Source organism: Tachysurus fulvidraco, chromosome 13, assembly GCF_022655615.1.
Source record: "Tachysurus fulvidraco isolate hzauxx_2018 chromosome 13, HZAU_PFXX_2.0, whole genome shotgun sequence".
NCBI classification, from domain to species: domain Eukaryota; kingdom Metazoa; phylum Chordata; class Actinopteri; order Siluriformes; family Bagridae; genus Tachysurus; species Tachysurus fulvidraco.
Window position 1 is genome coordinate 16663250 of NC_062530.1, and position 19416 is coordinate 16682665.

Sequence of the window (19416 nt, forward strand, 5' to 3'; positions counted from 1 at the left end):
TATGCTTTCAAACAAATAATATTAAATGTTTCTGATTATTACCATACATTACCATTACATACATGATCCCAACATCTAATCATATAAAACGGTTGAGGTTTGGGATCCACGTGTTACTGTTCCTTTGGCTCCTTCTGGATCTTTCCAGTGGATCACATCAGGTCAGCATATTTGACTTGGCACAGGTTTTATGCCAGATGCACTTGCTGATGGAACACTGCAATTTATTTAAGCTAGGGACAGTCTCATGCCAAAACCCAGCCATGGTGGTTAGAATGCAACAGCCTAGTCCTCCAGGGATCACTCCGTACTGGTAATGTTTAACAAAAAACATGAGTAGACCAAGCAGCTGCTTGTCTTCAGTTAACAGAGCAGGATAAGTGCCTGTGTGCCCCCAAGTGGTTCATGCTGAAACATGCTGCACCATGCAGACGTCTATACACATTTTAGGAGAGAAATCAATGATGTGCCTCTCTGTTTGTGTAGGAGTGTGACATGTGACACTCATCCAGCTTCTGCTCCTGTTGAGGATCATCAGTAACACCATGCACAACATATTACAAAACTACACAAAGCATTGTTATGATGATTACTTCAAAATGGTGAGGGAAATAAATTTGGGAGGCAGTTATTCTATTGTGATAAACTGAACACAAGGCATTATGAGTTCCCTGGAAACTCGTTTGTTAACTTAGTAACTAAATAATATAGAGGCTAATCTGCTGCTTATTATGATTGAGAAAACATGTCCATCATTTGTCAGTCTACATTTTTAAGTGTTGTCTAGCTATATCTGCAACTCAGTGTTTTGGAACTTTATCACTGTATAACTTGTTTTCTCTCTCTCTCTCTCTCTCTCTCTCTCTCTCTCTCTCTCTCTCTCTCTCTCTCTCTCTCTCTCTCTCTCTCTCTGTGTGTGTGTGTGTGTGTGTGTGTGTGTGTGTGTGTGTGTGTGTGTGTGTGTGTGTGTGTGTGTGTGTGTGTGTGTGTGTACGTACGTGGTATGTGTTCTTGCAGTGGGTACTGAATATAAACAAATAAATGAATAAATTTACTGGTAGTCTTTAAAAGAAGGTAAAGTGGATACTGGGTAGAACTGGTTCATACACAGTCATTAAAATTCACTAAATGTAGAGACAGTAAGGCAAACCATTAGAGGCTTAAGGAATATTGCAAAGAAATAAAAATAAAGATATTTTATGATTTTTAGGAATCCACTATTCACACTGGTAATCTCTATGTGTCCTCATAATGTGTGTGTGTGTGTGTGTGTGTGTGTGTGTGTGTGTGTGTGTGTGTGTGTGTGTGTGTGTGTGTGGGCGGGTGGGGGTGGGTGGTTCTGAAAGGGTAAAAAGAAGGGTTTTCTCCCATGGGTAAAAGTAAAAAAGTAAATACAAGATAGATAGATTAAAAAAAAATAAGTGAAAAAAACAATAGTAATTAAATGAATGACAAGAATTATGAAACATGACAAAACAAAAATGAACACTTGCCAATGTATATAATTGTTCGTTAGCGTTTTGTTATTATTATTGTTATGATAATGTTGCATGCTTTGAATCAATAACACTGATAATCATCCTACTGTTGTTATATGACTCAACTCTTCCTTTCATGTTGCATCATCCAGTAATGAAAATGAACGTGACTGTGTCTGTTATTGACAGCTTCTTTCACCAATAAGATCGTTGTAAATTTAAGGCGTCACCTACGTACGACCAATAGGAAAGCGGCATGGCTCTTACTCTAGCACCTTAGTGTTTAACGTACCGGCGTGTTTGAGCAGTGTGCGCGTGAGAAGCCAGAAGCGGTTATTGGGAGTATTTAGGTGAGCAACGCTACTATTATCCCTCGTAATTCCTTAGGTATATTTCTGTTAACTGTATTATGTCGTAGGGTTCTTATCCGACTGCGAAAGCTGTTGTGTAAACATAGTATATCATATAACACAGGCTTCTCTTGTGTCGAGGCTAATAACTAAAGCCTCCTAGCTAGTTAGCAAGCTAGCTAACTGACTGGCAATGAACCTTTCTTTTGAGTCTTTAGCAAACTAGCCTGTGTGGTTTAGCAAAGTGGATGGTTTTAGTTGATATGATACGAGATGTACAGATTAATGGTAAGTTTGATGTGTTAGGGTCGAGATCAGACCCTGTTAATCATGTCAAACTTTATCTTGTGTAGATCCATTATGTTCATGCATTTAATGTACTGTGTGCCTACTTGGATATGATGAGTGGGGAAATGCTGAGGCATCAAATGATAACTGCATCAATTTTCATATCAAAAGGTTTAGTATGAATAAGGAAGTTTTTCTGAAGAGATGAGATTTAGGTTAAACTTTAAAGTGAAGTGTTGTATGAATTGAAAGTAGGTTTTTGTGCATCTCAAAATCCTGTAAAGTTTATGCACATGTACAAGATACTTTCGCTTCTCTTAAGAGCCATAGTGAGAAGTTAGGAAATAGACTACAAAGAGAACTGGAATGGATGCATGGATTTACTTGCATTTACTATCAGAATCAGAATCAGAAATCTGTCAGAAGTATAGATATTTGGTTACCTTTAGCAAATAAGAGAGCATTCAGGTTTTCCCTAAATTGGTGAGTCCACAAAACCTGCTCTATCAACTGGTATAAGCCATGCAGGTGTGGGGTGAGCTGGAGAACCATTAATGTTTGCTCAAGTATTAGCAAAATGTGTTGATTTGATCCTCTTTTGGATTAAAGTTAGGGTTAGAAAGTCTGCAACGCTGTATATGTTTGCGTATATATAAAATGAATCTGATTTACCTTTCCTGCCTGCCTCCATAGGAGTGTTAAGGTGTCATCATCAACATGGCTCTCCATCTGACTTTTTTCTTTGCCAAAGCATTTACATGCTGTGAGGTGACACATCAGTGTATGCAGGATGTTTGGGCTGTTTAGCTTGTCTTTTACAGAAATGCTTAAAGCACTGGATTACTTTATCTTGCATCCCCTCTGGGTGTCTCAAACTGAATGCCATCTGGGTCATCTATGTAATATTTGCAGGAATTGAGAAGTGATATATTTGCAAGATGTGTTTTTTACCAGTGCATGTGGGTATCGTGACTTCTCTGCCATCATGAGTTTCATCACTCTACCAGATTCAGTAATGGAATTGCTCAGTGGTTTGAGGTGGAAGCTTGCAGTCACGCATTTTCTCTATACTGCTTTACATTGTTGCTGCATTAACACCATTTTGTTTCTAGTCATCGTAGCGACGTTTCAGATTGCATGTTTGAGTGTTGTGTACCAAAATTCAAATGAACTGACTTGGTTTGCATTTCGACTAAAGATCATGGTGAGTCAGACATTCGCAAAGTACAGATTTGTATTGCACTCATTCAGCTGTTGTGAGACGTGTGGTTAGTGTCCAGTAGTAATTATCTGTGCAGGTTCTAGAGCTGTTTGCCTTGATTAGCTTCTCGTGAGGATTTGTTTCCACCCACAGGATAGTACTTGGGTGTTTTGAAAGGCGTAGCGCACTTTCATTTTGTATGAGGTTCTCTTAATCCACATTCAAATTCAAAGTTATTTTCTGAATTGTAATAGAGAAGGCAGGTGAATTTGAACTCTTTAATCAGAGAAGTGTGTTCAAGGGTGAACTCTTTTATGTCTTTGTTTCAGCTCGGCATTAAATGCAGCAACAGATGAATGAGTTAAGAAAGAAGAATGAATTACAGGGTTTGGCATTCTTGGCCTGTCAGTATTTTTGTTGTTTGGCTTTCAGTTGCAGCAGTGTGCTATGCTGCAGGCCTAACACGATTTTCCCTCAATGGATGCATGGCTCAAATTTGTTACCATTTAGTTGGGTTTTTTTCCTAATAAGCCGTGACTGTATTTTCTGATTTCCTAGTCATCTTTGAACAACCGATCAAGCATGGACACTTCACTGACTGCTGCTCAGATCCGTGAGCGGTTCATTGACTTCTTCCGGCGCTATGAGCATGAGTATGTGCACTCGTCCTCCACCATTCCCCTGGATGACCCAACCCTTCTCTTTGCCAATGCCGGCATGAACCAGGTAAGACCGCCACACCCAAGACAGTGTAGTAATAGGGGGTCAACTGTTTTCTAATCTGTATAATTACTACGAGATTAGTGTATTTGAATGCAAAATCTTGGCATGTATGAACAAGCTTTAAGTAAAGAAACTTGAAACTGTAGTCTGTTGTGTCTGCAAGGTGTTCCTGGGGCAAAGGTACATATGTTTACATTGTTGTTTTTGTTTTTTGGACTTTTTACCTTTTTGTTTTAACCAAGTTTTCTTTTCATAGTTCAAACCTATCTTCCTAAACACAATCGACCCATCCCACCCCATGGCCAGACTGAAGCGTGCTGCCAACACCCAGAAGTGCATCCGTGCTGGCGGTAAACATAATGACCTGGATGACGTGGGCAAAGATGTGTACCATCACACCTTCTTTGAGATGTTGGGCTCCTGGTCCTTTGGAGATTATTTTAAAGTAAGACACAAACTCATCAGGGCAGCAATACATAAGTTATTTAACAAAGTATTGAGTATGGAATTCTGAATGTATTATCAGAATCAGAAAGATCTTTATTGCCAAGTATGTTTTCACATACGAGGAATTTGTTCTAGTACAGAAGCTCCACAGTGTAAACAGAATTGTATTGACAAGACATGAACACACAAAATATAGACAGTTGTATGTACAGTGGAAAAATGTGCAAATTGAAATATAAATAAGTGTGTTTTAAGTAAATAATGTAAGAATGTCAGATGGATTGCCTGAGGGAAGAAACTATTCCTATGTCTGTATTATTGTGATCAAATAAGAACGCAATATGAATATCTTTGCTGTTCTGACTGTATTTCTCTTACTGTTTCTCATGTAACAATATATTTAAGGTTTAGGCTAAATTTTAAATTTTGTGGAATTCTTCCTTCCTTCTGTTCCATCTTTAGCAATTGGCCTGTAAGATGGCTTTGGAGCTGTTGACCCAGGACTTGGGCATCCCACTCGAGCGCTTGTATTTCACCTACTTTGAAGGAAATCCTGACGCAGGCCTTGAGTGTGACAATGAGTGCAAGCAGATCTGGCTTGACCTAGGGTAAGTGTGGATGTATGAGTGTTTAGCACACAACAGACACAAAAATCACACTGTTGTAATATAGAAATGTCAGCTTTTAAGTGATCTGCACATAGATTTTTACAACCCTTGCAATTTGATCTTGCACTACACAAACATTTATATTAACTCTTGAAAAACTCAAAATGTGATGACGCGGCTGCATGGAGCACGTTTCTCACAAGTAGAATTAGCAAGGTGCAGCCTTTCAGCAGCACACCCAGACTCATCAAGGTGAAAGGCAAATGACAATTGCTCTTAGAAGAATAAAGGATTACCTTTAGGGTTTAGGTGGTGATGCTTTTAGATGGTTCATGACCTGGTTATTTGTTATTGTAACCATGGTGCTGGTATTTATCAAGACTATTAAACATATGCTTATCTACACTCATCTGTATATCCATCAGCCATAACATTAAAACCACCTGCCTAATATGTGTAGGTCCTCACCGTGTTGCCACACCAGGTGTCGAGGCATTTACTCCACAAGACCTCTAAAAGTGTCTGTGGTATCTGGGAGTAATGCATTAATAGCAACATTTAAGTGCCGTAATTTGTGAGGTGGGGCCTCTATGGATCAGACTTGTTTGTCCAGCACAACCCAAAGATGTTCAGTCTAGGGTCAGCACCTTAAACTCTTATGTTAACTAAAGCCCTATTCGGATGGGACGTTTGAGTTAGGATTTTTTTTTTCAGCCGACGTCTGTCATTTCGTGTTTATTACAGAGGTAGGAGTGTCTGTGTTTTACATGTGGGCATTGCACAAGACCACATGTCCAGGATGCATGGATTGCGTATAGTCATATGACCAATCAATAGTAAAATAGCGGCGAAAAAGAAAGCGGCACGACGCTGGAGTCTAGAGGAAACATTGGGTTTAATTTCTGTTTGAAGCGAACCTACGTTTCAGTTTCAGTTGATGTATTTTTGAAATTAAGTAAATTTACATTTAAGCACTTTAAAATGTAAACATCCTAACTTATGTGTTTAAAAATGTTATACACGTTATAATGTTAAAAAAAAAATGTAAAAAATGTTTAACATCATATGGTTTTATATAGAACCTCTTATAAACCCACAGGAATAAATACGTTTTTATATTATTTTCACGTTATGTAATTGACTATAAAAATGAAAGTACTCTTACCTGAAACTGATATTACAGGAGCCAGTCTTAACAATTTATGTGATTTGGCTCTTCTTGATGTCATTTTTTTTATTTCTTCGCAGGGTAGCAAACACATTTACATCCATTATTGTTGTGCAGAAAGCAGAAACTTGAGTACCGGTGTGCTAGGGTTAATACGGTAGTTCACGTTGACCAAAACAGACAAGAAAACGCGTTTTGGAAAAAAAAACATTTTTGGCAATCACAGACTTTCACATTCAGACGGGATTAGATTTCTCAGAGGAGCACTGATTTTGCTGAAAAACAGTAGGTAATTTGCTCTGGAAATTTTTGCTAGAAAAAGACAGACATGGCCGATTTGGATGGGATTAAAATCACCAAGTATGTCTGTGAAACTGAAATTTCTCTAACGACCCCCTGTAAAATTAGTCCTGTCCGAATAGGGCTTAAGATAACATACTGTAAGATATCTGAGTCTGGCTAGCAGCTCTGGGTATGAGCAGTATGACTACATTTTGCTTTATTTTGCTCAGCTTTGTAACATACTTGCATGTTCCTGATTTTGAAAAGCTTATTTCTCTTTATCCAAACCAATTAAAACATGTGAAATTACCAGATTGCAGCAGATGTTTGTAGTGCCCTGTAGTTATTTTTGCATCTGCTGCATCGAGATGGCAGATCATGTATTCTGCTCAAACCTCCACAGCAAATGAAAACTTAAGCATTGTAAAGTCGATACGAATAGATTATTTTTCTTTCTCTCTTTTAATGAGACTACTTGTCTTCCAGACACCTTTGTGGAGGGACATAATAGCTCGCAAAATCTGCCTTTTTCTTCCCTCACAGGTCTGTAGATGATGCATACTCGGAGCATGCGTTTTTGAGGCTGTGATCACTTGTTCATTACTATGTTGATTGTTCAAAATAAGGCATCCATTATTTATACACAACTGAAGAAAAATATAAAAGCACCAAAGAGCTCATTTCTGTTTTCATAAATTGGTGAACTCTCAGGAAATGGTCACAAGGGTCCATTGTGAATTCTGACAGCACTACCAATATGGTCTAATTCTCATCTGGTGAATAGGGATCAGATGTACCACACACTTCAAATATGTGTGTCTATTTAATGCTGTGAATAATCCTTTATGCTCATGATCTATGCTATGTCCAGGGTGGCAGAGGAGCGTATCTTGCCAGGTAATATGAAGGACAATTTCTGGGAGATGGGAGACACCGGTCCCTGTGGACCCTGCAGCGAGATCCATTATGACCGCATCGGAGGCAGAGACGCTTCACACCTCGTCAACATGGATGACCCTAATGTGCTGGAGATCTGGAATCTGGTGTTTATCCAGTTTAACAGGTAATATAAAGGCACTGTGGCTTTGGGTACACATGCATTTGGATGCACAAACTAATTTATTCTAACCTTTTGTATGCCATAATGCAGAGAGTCTGCGACCGAACTGAAGCCTCTTCCTAAGAAGAGTATTGATACCGGAATGGGACTGGAGCGACTTGTCTCTGTCTTGCAGAACAAGATGTCAAACTATGACACAGACCTCTTTGTTCCTTACTTTAAAGCTATCCAGAAGGTAGAAGCACAACTATAAGACCTCTTTATAAGTAACTGTTGTATTTTCCCTAATCTAACATGCATGCTTGGTTTTGGTCGCCAGGGCACAGGAGCCAGGCCTTACACTGGCAAAGTTGCAGCAGAAGACAAAGACGGTATTGACATGGCATATCGTGTCTTAGCAGATCATGCCCGCACCATCACTATAGCTTTGTCTGATGGCGGTCGACCCGACAACACTGGAAGGGGGTGAGATTATGGACCAGACCTTAGTAGTACTTGGTGTGTATTGCGTAGTTTGCGACTGTATTACAGCTGTCCTGTGTGTGTAGATACGTGTTGAGAAGGATCCTGCGACGTGCAGTTCGGTATGCACATGAGAAGCTGGGTGCTCAAAAGGGCTTCTTTGCCTCTCTGGTGGATGTTGTGGTGCAGTCACTGGTGAGAATCATGTCTAACTGATCAGCGAGAAAGCTATTACTTTGGTTTAGTGCAACTCTTCATTTTTCATTCTTTGATTTCTTGATTGTCATTATTTGGTTGAAATAAGGATCTTTATTTATTATTGTTGTTTATACTTATGTTTTTAATTAATTGTTGCCACAAAATAACTTAATAATCCAATCCAATAATATAAATCTCTGCACACAGGGTGATGCTTTCCCTGAGCTGAAGAAAGACCCCGAATCAGTGAAGGACGTGATTAATGAAGAGGAAATGCAGTTTCTTAAGACTCTCAGCAGAGGGCGGCGCATCCTGGACAGAAAGATCCAAAACCTTGGAGACAGCAAGACTATTCCAGGTTGGTGTCTCTAATCTCTTTTAATTATGTGTGTAAAGCTTGTGTGTGTTTTTATATCCCAATTCTAGTATTAGTCCTATTCCACTTAGATTTGCCAATCTTTAGCCATTTTTATGGCCACATACACAGAATCAACACTGATTAATACCTTTACCACTGTGATTGCCTTTGGTTTAGTATCATTTACTGGTCAATAATGTAAATTACAAAAGTTGATTACTGTTAATTATTATGTAATTATTATGAGGTGAAATTATTTATGCACTGGAAGTATAATACATAACAAAAAACAAACATGACTATGGAGGGGAAAAAGATTAATTGGCGAAAAAAGAATTATTCATTATATTTCAAAATGTACACTAACCAAGCACTTTGAGTAGGTACCCGTGTTCCTAATACTAATGCAGTTATCTAATAAGTGCAGGTCTAAGTGGTATCCACTTTTCCTCATGTCAGTACTGTGTTCCAAGATATCTTTGTTTAATTTAAAGGCAGGGTCTCCGATTTTTGAGAAATGCTTCAGAAAACTGAGTTGGGCGGAATAATAAAAAAAATCAAAAACAAAATTCACAACAACCGTGTTATCAATGAGCAGAAAGGGGCGGGGCTTGTCAATATGCAGCAGAGAGAGTGTTCAGTGCACATGTGTGACATTAGCAGAAAGTGGAATCAGAATTATTGGCGAAGTGTGTTGACACAAACAAGGAATTTGGTTCCAGCAGTTTGTGACTCTCAAAGGTACATACATGCACAATACTATACAAACTATACAAGACAATGCAGACGATGGGATACAATATAGACAGAATGAGTATGAATTATGCATATAGAATGAATGAAATATATAGAATATGACTGATCAGTTATGTACATAGTGTGTGCATGCAAATAACAATATTGTGCAATGTTATGCTTTTATACAATATACAGCAGCAGTAGTGTGTAATATACAGATGATGTGATGACTGACAGTCCTGATAATGCAGTACTTATGATAAGAAGCAGTGAATATATTTAATTATGGTGAGGGGTTGATCAGGGTGATTGCCTGGGGAAAGAAACTGGCAGTTTTAGTAAGCAGACTTCTGTAGTGCCTTCCAGAAGGGAGGAGCTGAAAGTGGTTGTGTCCAGGGTGCGAAGGGTCTGGTGATTTTTCCTGCCCGGTTTCTGGTTCTTGTGTCATACAAGTCCTGGAGAGTGGGCAGGGGGACACCAATTATTTTTTTCTGCTGTTTTTACTGTGCGTTGCAGTCTGTTTCTGTCCTGTTTAGTTGCTGCACCAAACCAGATAGTGATGGATGTGCACAGGATAGATTCAGTGACTGCAGTGTAGAACAGAGTCAACAGCTCCTGTGGCAGACCGTACTTCCTTAATTGGCATAGAAAGTACATCCTAATAACATTGACATGGAGGATAAAAAGAAAGAAAGGCTTACGATAAGGCAAGAAGTAGGACCTGTTAATATAGGATCAGCTTTCCAGCACTGGAGAGAACTGAAGGAGCAGAAATTTGGCGCATATTCACAGATTTGAGTTTCCCGGATCACTAACTCCTAAGCCAAACGCTGTTACTACACAAATAACACCTCTTTTCTATCGTAGTAATGTAGAGATGCAGCTACAACTGTGTTTTGTGTAGTAACAGCGTTTAGCTCAGGAGTTATTGACTCTGGAAATGTAACTTTACTTAAGACGCCGAGGCGCTTTTTTCCTTCTTGATAGGTGAGTAACGTCGGTTTTGCTTTGTTACACAGAACTAATATATGCCGTACTTTGCATGATTATGCTTGTGTGTCATTTTTGTTTATCTGCAATCGTATTGTTCTTCCCTTCAGCTATGATAGACACATTTCTTTCCATCATTTGCCTGGGTTGCGTGTGTGTGTGGGCAGAGCTATCAATACAGGGGTGGGACCCATTTGGGTTAGGGGCGTGTTTGTTTTTGTGATTTCAAATGTCGACATTGGCTTTCAAAAATCGGAGACCCCACCTTTAATACGTTAGACTATGACAAACAAACAAAAAAAAACGTATAATGACATTGTTGGTCATTTTGCAGTTGATGTATGCACTGGATGTATATTTCATAGCAACAAATGAGTGCTTGTTTCCCATTCTGTATGTGTAATGGTCAAGAAAACTTACTGGAAGGTCAAGGTTTTGATCTAAATGGACTTTTCCTGCAAGTAATACACGGTCATCTTTTCCTACTTAAAACTTAAATATATTTTACCAAGGTTATGTGGGAGATCATTTAGAGATCTGTCTTGCATCTGTGCTTGCACTTGAGTCAGCAGAGAGCTGGTATGTTATTCATACTTTTTGATCCTGTTCAGGGGACACTGCCTGGCTGCTATATGATACCTATGGCTTCCCTCTGGACCTGACTGTCCTCATTGCGGAGGAGAAAGGCATGGGAGTGGATCTAGCTGCATTTGAGGAGGAGAAGAAAGCTGCTCAGGTGGGTGAGCTGAAGATGCCTGGACCAATGATGTTTACAGTCAAATGAGAACTACTATCATTATCTCTTGTAAACATATGGGATCTGAATGAGGCAGTTTCTGTGGCCTCTCCACACACACACATCTGTACAGATTAAGCAGCAGATGATAAACAGATGTGCGTTCACATAGTAACCACAGCCAGAAACAGTCTGTTAGCACTGCATGTTTAACCAAGTAGTTTACATGGGCTCTCGCACCTTTGTGTGGTGTTAGTTGAAATCCCAAGGCAAAGGTGCTGGAGATGAGGATCACATCATGCTGGATATTTATGCCATTGAGGAGCTGAGGAACAAAGGAATCCCTGCCACAGACGACACGCCAAAATACAGCTATACATCTGAGGACAACGGCAGCTATGGTAACTAACATCACACATGCAGAACACAAAGACTGATTTGTGGCTGGTCATGTTGTAACCAGTGTGTGTGTGTGTGTGCGCGTGCATGCAGAGTTTGTGAAAGCTGTAGGTACGGTGCTTGCTCTCAGGCGTGAGCGTGCATTTGTGGATGAAGTAAGCACAGGGCAGGAGTGTGGCGTGGTGCTCGACCAGACATCTTTCTATGCCGAGCAGGGAGGTCAGACCTTCGATGAGGGATACATGCTGCGTGAGAATGACTCTACAGAAGATGTAAGAAACTTGGGGAAAGAGGAAGATAAAAAGATAAATCTATTGATCCGTTAACACAACCGTTGATATATTATGCATGTTGATTGTATATTAAATGTGTGTCTCAGAGGATGGAGTTCTCAGTGAAGAATACTCAGGTGCGTGGAGGCTACGTGCTGCATGTTGGAACTGTTTATGGCTCGCTGAAGGTTGGAGACCGACTCACTATGCATGTTGACGAGGTAAGAGATGATTTTGTTTAGTCTAATAATTTACTTTATTCTACTTTTATTTACATAGCTTTGATCATTGTTTTAGAAAAAGATTTATATCTTTACCTAGTGTAACACGACTTCTGGGACACAATTGAAGGTTTACTTTTATATAGTGTGTCTTTTCAAACCCGCTGAGCTTTTTATACTCTGCATATTCAAAAAGAGAATTGGTCCACATATGCCTCTGTTCCACCGGAAAGAACCGGGTGCTGGTTCAGAGCTAGCGCTAGTGCTGGTTCAAAGTTGGTTCCACTGGCGAACCTTCTAAGAACCGGTTTGCCTTTCCACCGGCTAGAGAGCCATCACAGCACCGAGTGTGACGTCACTGTATACGTGTCACGTGTCCCAGCAAGGTTAACGCAGCAGCGGCAAACACAACAACAATGGCGGATGTTGCTTTACTGTTAATGCTCATGGCTTTGCGAACCTACATTGGCATCCAAATGCGGCGAATAAAACGTGTACGTGCAGCTTTGTGTAATCTGTATAAACGGAGGTTGTAATCGATAAAGTGCATAACATTATTTTATCGTTAACACAGAAAAAAATTTAGCCGTAGCATGTAGCTACCTACTATCATGTGTGCTGATAATGTATCATATCGCGGTAAAGTAAAAATGTATTAAACATTAGTATACTTAAGGTACATTATCAAATGCGCTAACAGTAGCCCCGCCCCCAGCTCCTGACGCAAGTGGTTCCTAAGTCTAGACCAGCAACGTATTGGTGCTACTTAAGAACCACTTTTCCTGGTTCAGAGCCGGTGCTTTGGCTGTCGAAACAGAAAGAACTGGTTCTAAATTAGGCTCTGGCTCCGAACCAGCACTTGAACTGCCTCGGTGGAAAAGGGGCCATAGGAACCATTAAACCTTAAATTCAACACAGGAAGTGCTCAGAGAAATACTGTTTGGATTCCAACAAAGTAACAAATATTTTACAATATAATATAGCAAGGATATTATGAAAGCATTAAAAATACTAGTCTCAAGGGGAGTTTCTTTATTTTCCAGGTTAAGAAATGCAAAATGTTGAATTTACCTGCTCATTCAGCAGCAACAAAGCAGATAATTTTACTCTTTATTCTGTGTGCATGTTGCCACATGATGTGGGATTCAGGACAGACAATCAGTCAGTAGCACAGTGTTTATTAGCCCCACCCAGATGTTCTGTTGGTGGTTAAACAGGTACTAAAACCCAACCAACTGGACCAGTGTTCCATATTTCTGGGGGCAGAAGTTCCTTTGTTTTGATTTAGGTTTTCTCCTATTCTCCTTTCTAACATCCTATTAAAAATGCACCTTCTATTCCTGCTTTTGGGCTCCTTCAGGCTCGCCGGAGGCCCATCATGAGTAACCACACTTCCACCCACATCCTGAACTTTGCCTTGAGGTCAGTGCTTGGTGAAGCAGATCAGCGCGGTTCTCTTGTGGCACCGGACCGCCTGCGCTTTGACTTTACTGCCAAGGGAGCTATGAGCACACAGGATGTGCGCCGCACTGAGGAAATTGCCCAAGCTATGATAAAGGATGCCAAGGTAACGTAGTAAGAGGTTCTGTTAGAATGAGATATTTACATAACTTTAAAAGCAATGTTACTTTTCGAAGCTGAAGTTCCTTTTGCTTTCTGTATGATCTTTGGTGCTCAGGATGTGTCTTGATTTAATACCATACTACTACTAATAATAATAGCCAGATTTATTGAAATGCATCATAATCTACCTCAATTTAATTTCCTTCATTATAGCCGGTGTACGCCAAGGACGCCTCACTTGCAGCTGCCAAGGCCATCCAGGGCCTGCGTGCTGTCTTTGACGAGACGTACCCAGACCCTGTGAGAGTTGTGTCCATCGGCATCCCTGTGGAGGATCTATTGGCTGACCCGAACAGCACTGCTGGCTCTCTTACCTCCATCGAGTTCTGTGGTGGAACGTAAGTTTAAAGCACTCACAAGTTAAGTTTTAGTTAGTTAACTCCTCTTGTATGGTGTAATTTGTTAACTCGCTGCTAATTTGATATTTTTCTACATAAACGGGGGGGGGCACTTTTTTTTTTAATGTAATTTGTTAAACGATCATTGCTCTTTGTGATCGCTTATAGCAATTGAATAGGAGCTCTTCTAGGATAATCATACTTTATTTATGAAGGATGTATGCTAGCTAACTCGTACATAAGTTGTTATTATGCTATTAAATATTCTGATACCACACATCCTCGGAAATACTGTTTCAAATTTAGTCCCCTCTTTGCTGCTTTATTAAACTCCTCTCTTCTGGGATGAAGTTTTTGGAGCTAGGTTTTGGAGCATGTCTGGTTGTTTGCTCATTCAACCTTGCTACACATTGTCATGCTACAACATGTGCTTCCTTTTAGCATACAAACATTTTATACAATTGTGTAACAGACACGCATATTGGAGTGAGGATCAAGTGTCCACAAAATTTTAGACATATTGTGCATTATATATCAAGGGATAAATGTATTTTCATTACTTTCACTCAGAAAGAGAGAGGGAGAGAGTTGAGAGTTTTCTCAAGTAATAAACAAGTGAACTGCAACAATGATAAGTTTGTGTAACAAGCATTGTGGCGTTTGTGTACATGTCCGAGACATGGTGCAGTCACAGAGCTTCCAGTCCTGGTTAGGTTGACCTGCTCCCAACAGAGTTATTCAAATTAAAGAGCTCAGCCTTGACTCATGCTTGTTATCTCAGGCATCTCCAGAACTCAAGTCATGCTGGCCAGTTTGTGATCGTGTCCGAGGAGGCCATCGCTAAGGGGATCAGGCGAATCGTTGCTGTGACTGGAGCAGAGGCTCAGAAGGTGATGGCTCAATAATCACACATTTATTACACATCATCGTACTTTTAGTTACTGTTTCACTCTGGTCTGAGGTTATTTTTAAGTTGTAAGTAGCCTACACCTTTACTAAGATTTACTAAGCATGATGAATAATATAATAAAATATAATTTATTTAAAGAATAATCTGAAAGCCATGTCATGTGTTAACAGGCCCAGAGGAAAGCTGATGCTCTGCGTCAGGCCCTGTCTGCCATGGCTGAGAAGGTGAAAGTTCAGACTGCTCCCAATAAAGACATCCAGAAGGAAATAGCAGACCTGAATGAGGTGAGCTCCACCATCAACTCACATCTTTACATTTCCCACAAAATATAATGCATCGTGCTCTATTTCTATGTGTATTTGTTACGTTTCAGTCACTAGGAACTGCCGTGATCTCCCAATGGCAGAAAGACGATATGAGGGAGAATCTGAAGGGATTGAAGAAGATCATGGACGACCTGGACCGCAGCAGCAAGGCTGACGTGCAGAAGAGGGTGAGAGGAAACACACTTGATCATAGTAAACACATAAAGCACAGTGTGTGCTGCAGAGAAGAAGCCCGGGTTTGCTTTACATGAAGAGCATTGTGTTGGACCTCTAATTTGGGTTGACCTTTTAAGGTGCTTTTACATGTGCAAAATTTGGTCTGTTTGAATTGAACTGTGCTGGATCACTGCAGTTTTTTTAGGCATGTGAGCTCAGAGCAGCATATACAAGTGTGGACCAAAGTAATACTTTGGGGTGTTTTCCACATCTAGCTTGTTTTTAGCCTTTTATATGAATACAGGATGAGAACAGGGTTAGTTTAAAAAGCTTGTTTGTTTTACTGATGGCTTACAGCATGAATCACTGTTTGACTTGGACCAGAAATTTGCTCTGACGTATTTCTGAACAACATTTCAAAACACATTTAATGAGTGTATCAGGGATATGGGCTTTGATCAGTCTATGGAACAGTTTTGCACCAAGGTTAAAAAAAAGTCTTCTAACAGGTCATCAATAAAATTCACAGGACAAGGAAATAGAAAAACAGGATGCTTTTTGTTAGTTTGCAAATGATCGAATAGGTGTAAAAGTGCCCTTAAGCTGTGTTTAGATTTTGGGTGTGTGACTCTGAATTTGATGCCACTATAATTGCGGACATCTTAACAGTGTTCGAGAGCGTAATATTGGAGCCAGGCAATTGCTAGAAAAATAGAAGACCTCATGATGCTTTTTAAGGTTATTGTGTAAAGCTTTTTTCTCTTTCTGATCTTATTTATGTATTAATTGAAGAGGAAGGAGAAATTAAGCTCTCCAGTTCTTTGGCCAAACACTACAAGTTCACAATCTGTCTTTGTAATCAAATTTAGGCTGCTTGGAGGGTTGTAAATTGATTCATTGTCTGTTTTTCTGTTAGAGATAATTACCATGGTGGAATACTTTACAGTACTATGGTGTTGCTCTGCATCAATAACTGAGATTGAATATTTTAATTTTAGCACCAACTATCTATAACTGCTGGAGCCTTAGGTGAAACTTAACCCTCTTTGTTTTCTTTAGGTTCTTGAGAAGACCAAAGAGGTCATTGAAAGCAACCCCAACCAGCCTCTCCTTGTTATGGAGATGGAGAGTGGAGCTAGTGCAAAGGTACTGTCGGTCCTTATTTGTACCTGAACAAATTACAGTAGCAAACATCTGCTATAAAAGTACACGTTTTACAGTTTTCTGGAAAGAATTCTGATTGCTAAGAGTTGGCTATGTTCCTCTCTCTGAACTTTTAGGCTTTGAATGAGTCATTGAAGCTGCTGAAGACTCAGTCCCCTCAGACTGCTGCTATGCTTTTTGCTGTCGACAGTGAAGCGAGCAAGATTATCTGCCTCTGCCAAGTGCCACAGGTAAACTACACCAACCAGCAGTCTAAAAGCCTTTCACTGTAATGGTTTATCATTTATTAGATCAGACCTGAAAACTTATCACAGTTTGATGGCTATCCAGTGATCATGTAACTGGATTAGTTTGCATCTGTGCCGTCAATTAATGTCCCTTCAATTAAAAAAAAAATTCATCTTCTTTTTTTATTTTTTTAATCAAAACAGTGACTGCTTACAGAATAGGACAATATTATGTTCAGCTGCATGTCTTAAACTCCAATGTATAAGCATTTGTTATTTTCAATATAACAAACGATTATTTTTATTAGAATCTTATAGTAAGAAAATATAAATGGTGTATTAAATTTACTCCTATTTTTTGTACAGGAGGTTGTGAATCAGGGCTTGAAAGCCAATGAGTGGGTTCAAGAAGTGTGCCCTCTGCTGGATGGAAAAGGAGGTGGGAAAGACATGTCTGCTCAGGCCACAGGCAGAAACACGCAATGTGTCCAGGAGGCTCTGAAGCTGGCAAACGAATTTGCCCAACTCAAACTGGGGAAAAACTAGATAGTTCTGATGGTTCAAGTAGAATGTGTAAAAACTTCCTCTATCATGACTGTAGAGTAATGCAGTGCTGTCTGCTGAAAATCATAGAACATTCTCAATTTGCATCTCAAATATTGGCACCCTCTTTCTGCGTGCAAGAAAAGTACTGAAAACATTATGGCACTTTAAAAGATTATTGCACCGTCCTGTCAGTTCTACCCCTAGATGTTATAAGTACTAAAGGGGTGTTCTTAAGCATTCTGATAATACAGTGATTGCCACAAGAAGATAGTGAAGCGCTCTTTTGATCCTTGCACTAAAATCACTGCAAATTTAATGTATGTGTATACATCATCTGTGTATTTCTGTGCCATTATACAATAATCTCACTTTGTTTCTACTCCTGGGGAGTTGTTCTTCTAATGGTTCCAATTAGTAATGCCCCATGACTTGTATTTCATATGTTTGACCCAGCTTATATCATAGTAATACATACTGGATTAAAATAACTGACCGACTTGTTTCTTATCATGTGGAATGACCTTTACTCACTTGTAATTGCAAATGGTCTGGAATTAGTCTGCTGAAGCCAAGAACATTTTGCATACTGGAATAAAAGGGACTAATGTCATTTTTATCACTCATAACAGCATACTTAGAAAATTGACGTTTTTTCAAACCTACGGTCCATGTACTACATTATCAGACAGGTAGCCTGACTGTTTATTATATGCATTTATTTGTTACAATAGCATAAGATAAAAACAGTCCATAATTACACATACACATGAGGTGGTTTGAAAAGGAAAGAGAAAGCACTGACCTGATAACTGTCACTACACCATTAACGAGTTGGTGTTCTATTAAGAAGCGCAATAAAACACCAGGAGGATATGTACAGTGTGTGTTTTCAGTGGTTCATTTGACAGGTCAAACACATGATGCAGACAGGTCAGTATAAATGTTAGGACAGCAGGGATTTCACTCCCAAAAATCACAAAGATCCATAATACAAAACCTCAGTCTTCCAAACTAGCTGCATCACTAACACTAACTCCAACAGTGAAAAGAAGGGAAACTCCTCAGTGAAGTTGCCAGGCACAGATCTGTAGGTCGATGGACATGAAGAAAATGAGACAGTGGTGTTTAAATTCTCCAAACAAGCCAGACTATTTTGAGTTGAATGTGCACAATAATGCAACAGAGGGACTATATTTCTTTGTCAGACCACCAGAAATGTAAAAGTCATCATTGTGGGATGAAGGGAACAAAAACTACAAAGTGTACAAAACCCTCATAATCTCACAAGCATTGGCTTTTTTTACTGTTTCGTTGGACAGGCTTTTGGCCTTTGAGGCATTCTTTTTTTTTTTTTCTTTTCATGCGACTCTGGTGATAAATTGCACATGGTTTTATAGGAATATTTCCACCAAGAGGAAGGGAGTAAACATCTGCATATTAATAAATCGGTTATCAACATTACATTAACACTTGTGCCTCAACCTCATTAGTGTACTATCCCTACTTATATTAATGCATTGTAAGGTTTCGCAAGGGCCTATTGTCAGAGTTTTAGCAGTAATAATCGGCCACAATGACAGTTTTTCATCTCAGATGGTACATCAGACTGTTTTGTATTGTGTTGCTTTCGGTTAGGAGGAGGTTTTCGGTGAGAGGACTGTGCTTCTGAATAAGATCAGCCTGGTCCTGAAGGCACAGTGCTCAGCAGTGAACAGATTCTAGAGAAGGGAGTGTAGGAGGTTTGATGGTAGTGTGATCACAAAGCCAATACATCAAAATGTGTGTGTGTGTGTGTGTGTGTGTGAATAATAATAAAAAAATGCACAGTTGCCTGTTAGGTGGTTGAAATTATATGACAGGTGTTGGTGTGTGTGATGGAGAGTAGATGAGCTAAAATGCACAGTAAGAAGACAGTCTGTGACTACACTTTTTTACAATTTTTTGTTTCACTGCAAGGAGGATGTCTCCACAGCAAGGACAAGGCACGCAAGCATCTGTTTAGGTCTACTTTTTTTTTTTTTTTTACTGTACCTGAATATAAAACCAAGAACAAAGCCAAAGCAGGAAGTACGGAGCACCCTGAAACTTTTTTTCCAGCGAGCACTGATCTACACACAACAGATGGTGACAAATAAAGAGTGACTGTT

The 19416-nt window shown here is 39.6% G+C and overlaps 1 protein-coding gene across 2 annotated transcripts; it reads left to right on the top strand.

Moving 5' to 3' along the window:
• Positions 1–1672: 1672 nt before the first annotated feature.
• Positions 1673–17776, top strand: aars1 (alanyl-tRNA synthetase 1). 2 transcript variants are annotated; one of them, XM_027161566.2, is made up of 21 exons: positions 1673–1828; positions 3876–4043; positions 4297–4485; positions 4950–5095; positions 7417–7608; positions 7696–7840; positions 7925–8070; positions 8154–8262; positions 8473–8623; positions 10963–11087; positions 11344–11488; positions 11580–11758; positions 11866–11979; positions 13340–13546; positions 13756–13940; positions 14722–14830; positions 15021–15134; positions 15224–15343; positions 16392–16478; positions 16613–16726; positions 17090–17776. In XM_027161566.2, the coding sequence occupies exons 2-21, from the start codon at positions 3900–3902 to the stop codon at positions 17267–17269; spliced, it is 2901 nt and encodes a 966-aa protein (XP_027017367.1). In that variant the 5' UTR covers positions 1673–1828; positions 3876–3899; the 3' UTR covers positions 17270–17776. The 2 variants fall into 2 exon arrangements, with proteins under 2 accessions (XP_027017367.1, XP_047678323.1); XM_047822367.1 differs by lacking the exon at positions 1673–1828 and adding an exon at positions 2819–2884.
• The last annotated feature ends 1640 nt before the right edge of the window (positions 17777–19416 follow it).

Excerpts from the sequence above, each read along its gene's own strand:
- aars1 (XM_047822367.1), top strand. The coding sequence starts at position 2,834 with ATGGCTCTCCATCTGACTTTTTTCTTTGCCAAAGCATTTACATGCTGT. Across the intron at positions 11,980-13,339 it reads TCACTATGCATGTTGACGAG|GCTCGCCGGAGGCCCATCAT; the intron begins GTAAGAGATGAT and ends GGGCTCCTTCAG. Across the intron at positions 14,831-15,020 it reads CTGGAGCAGAGGCTCAGAAG|GCCCAGAGGAAAGCTGATGC; the intron begins GTGATGGCTCAA and ends ATGTGTTAACAG.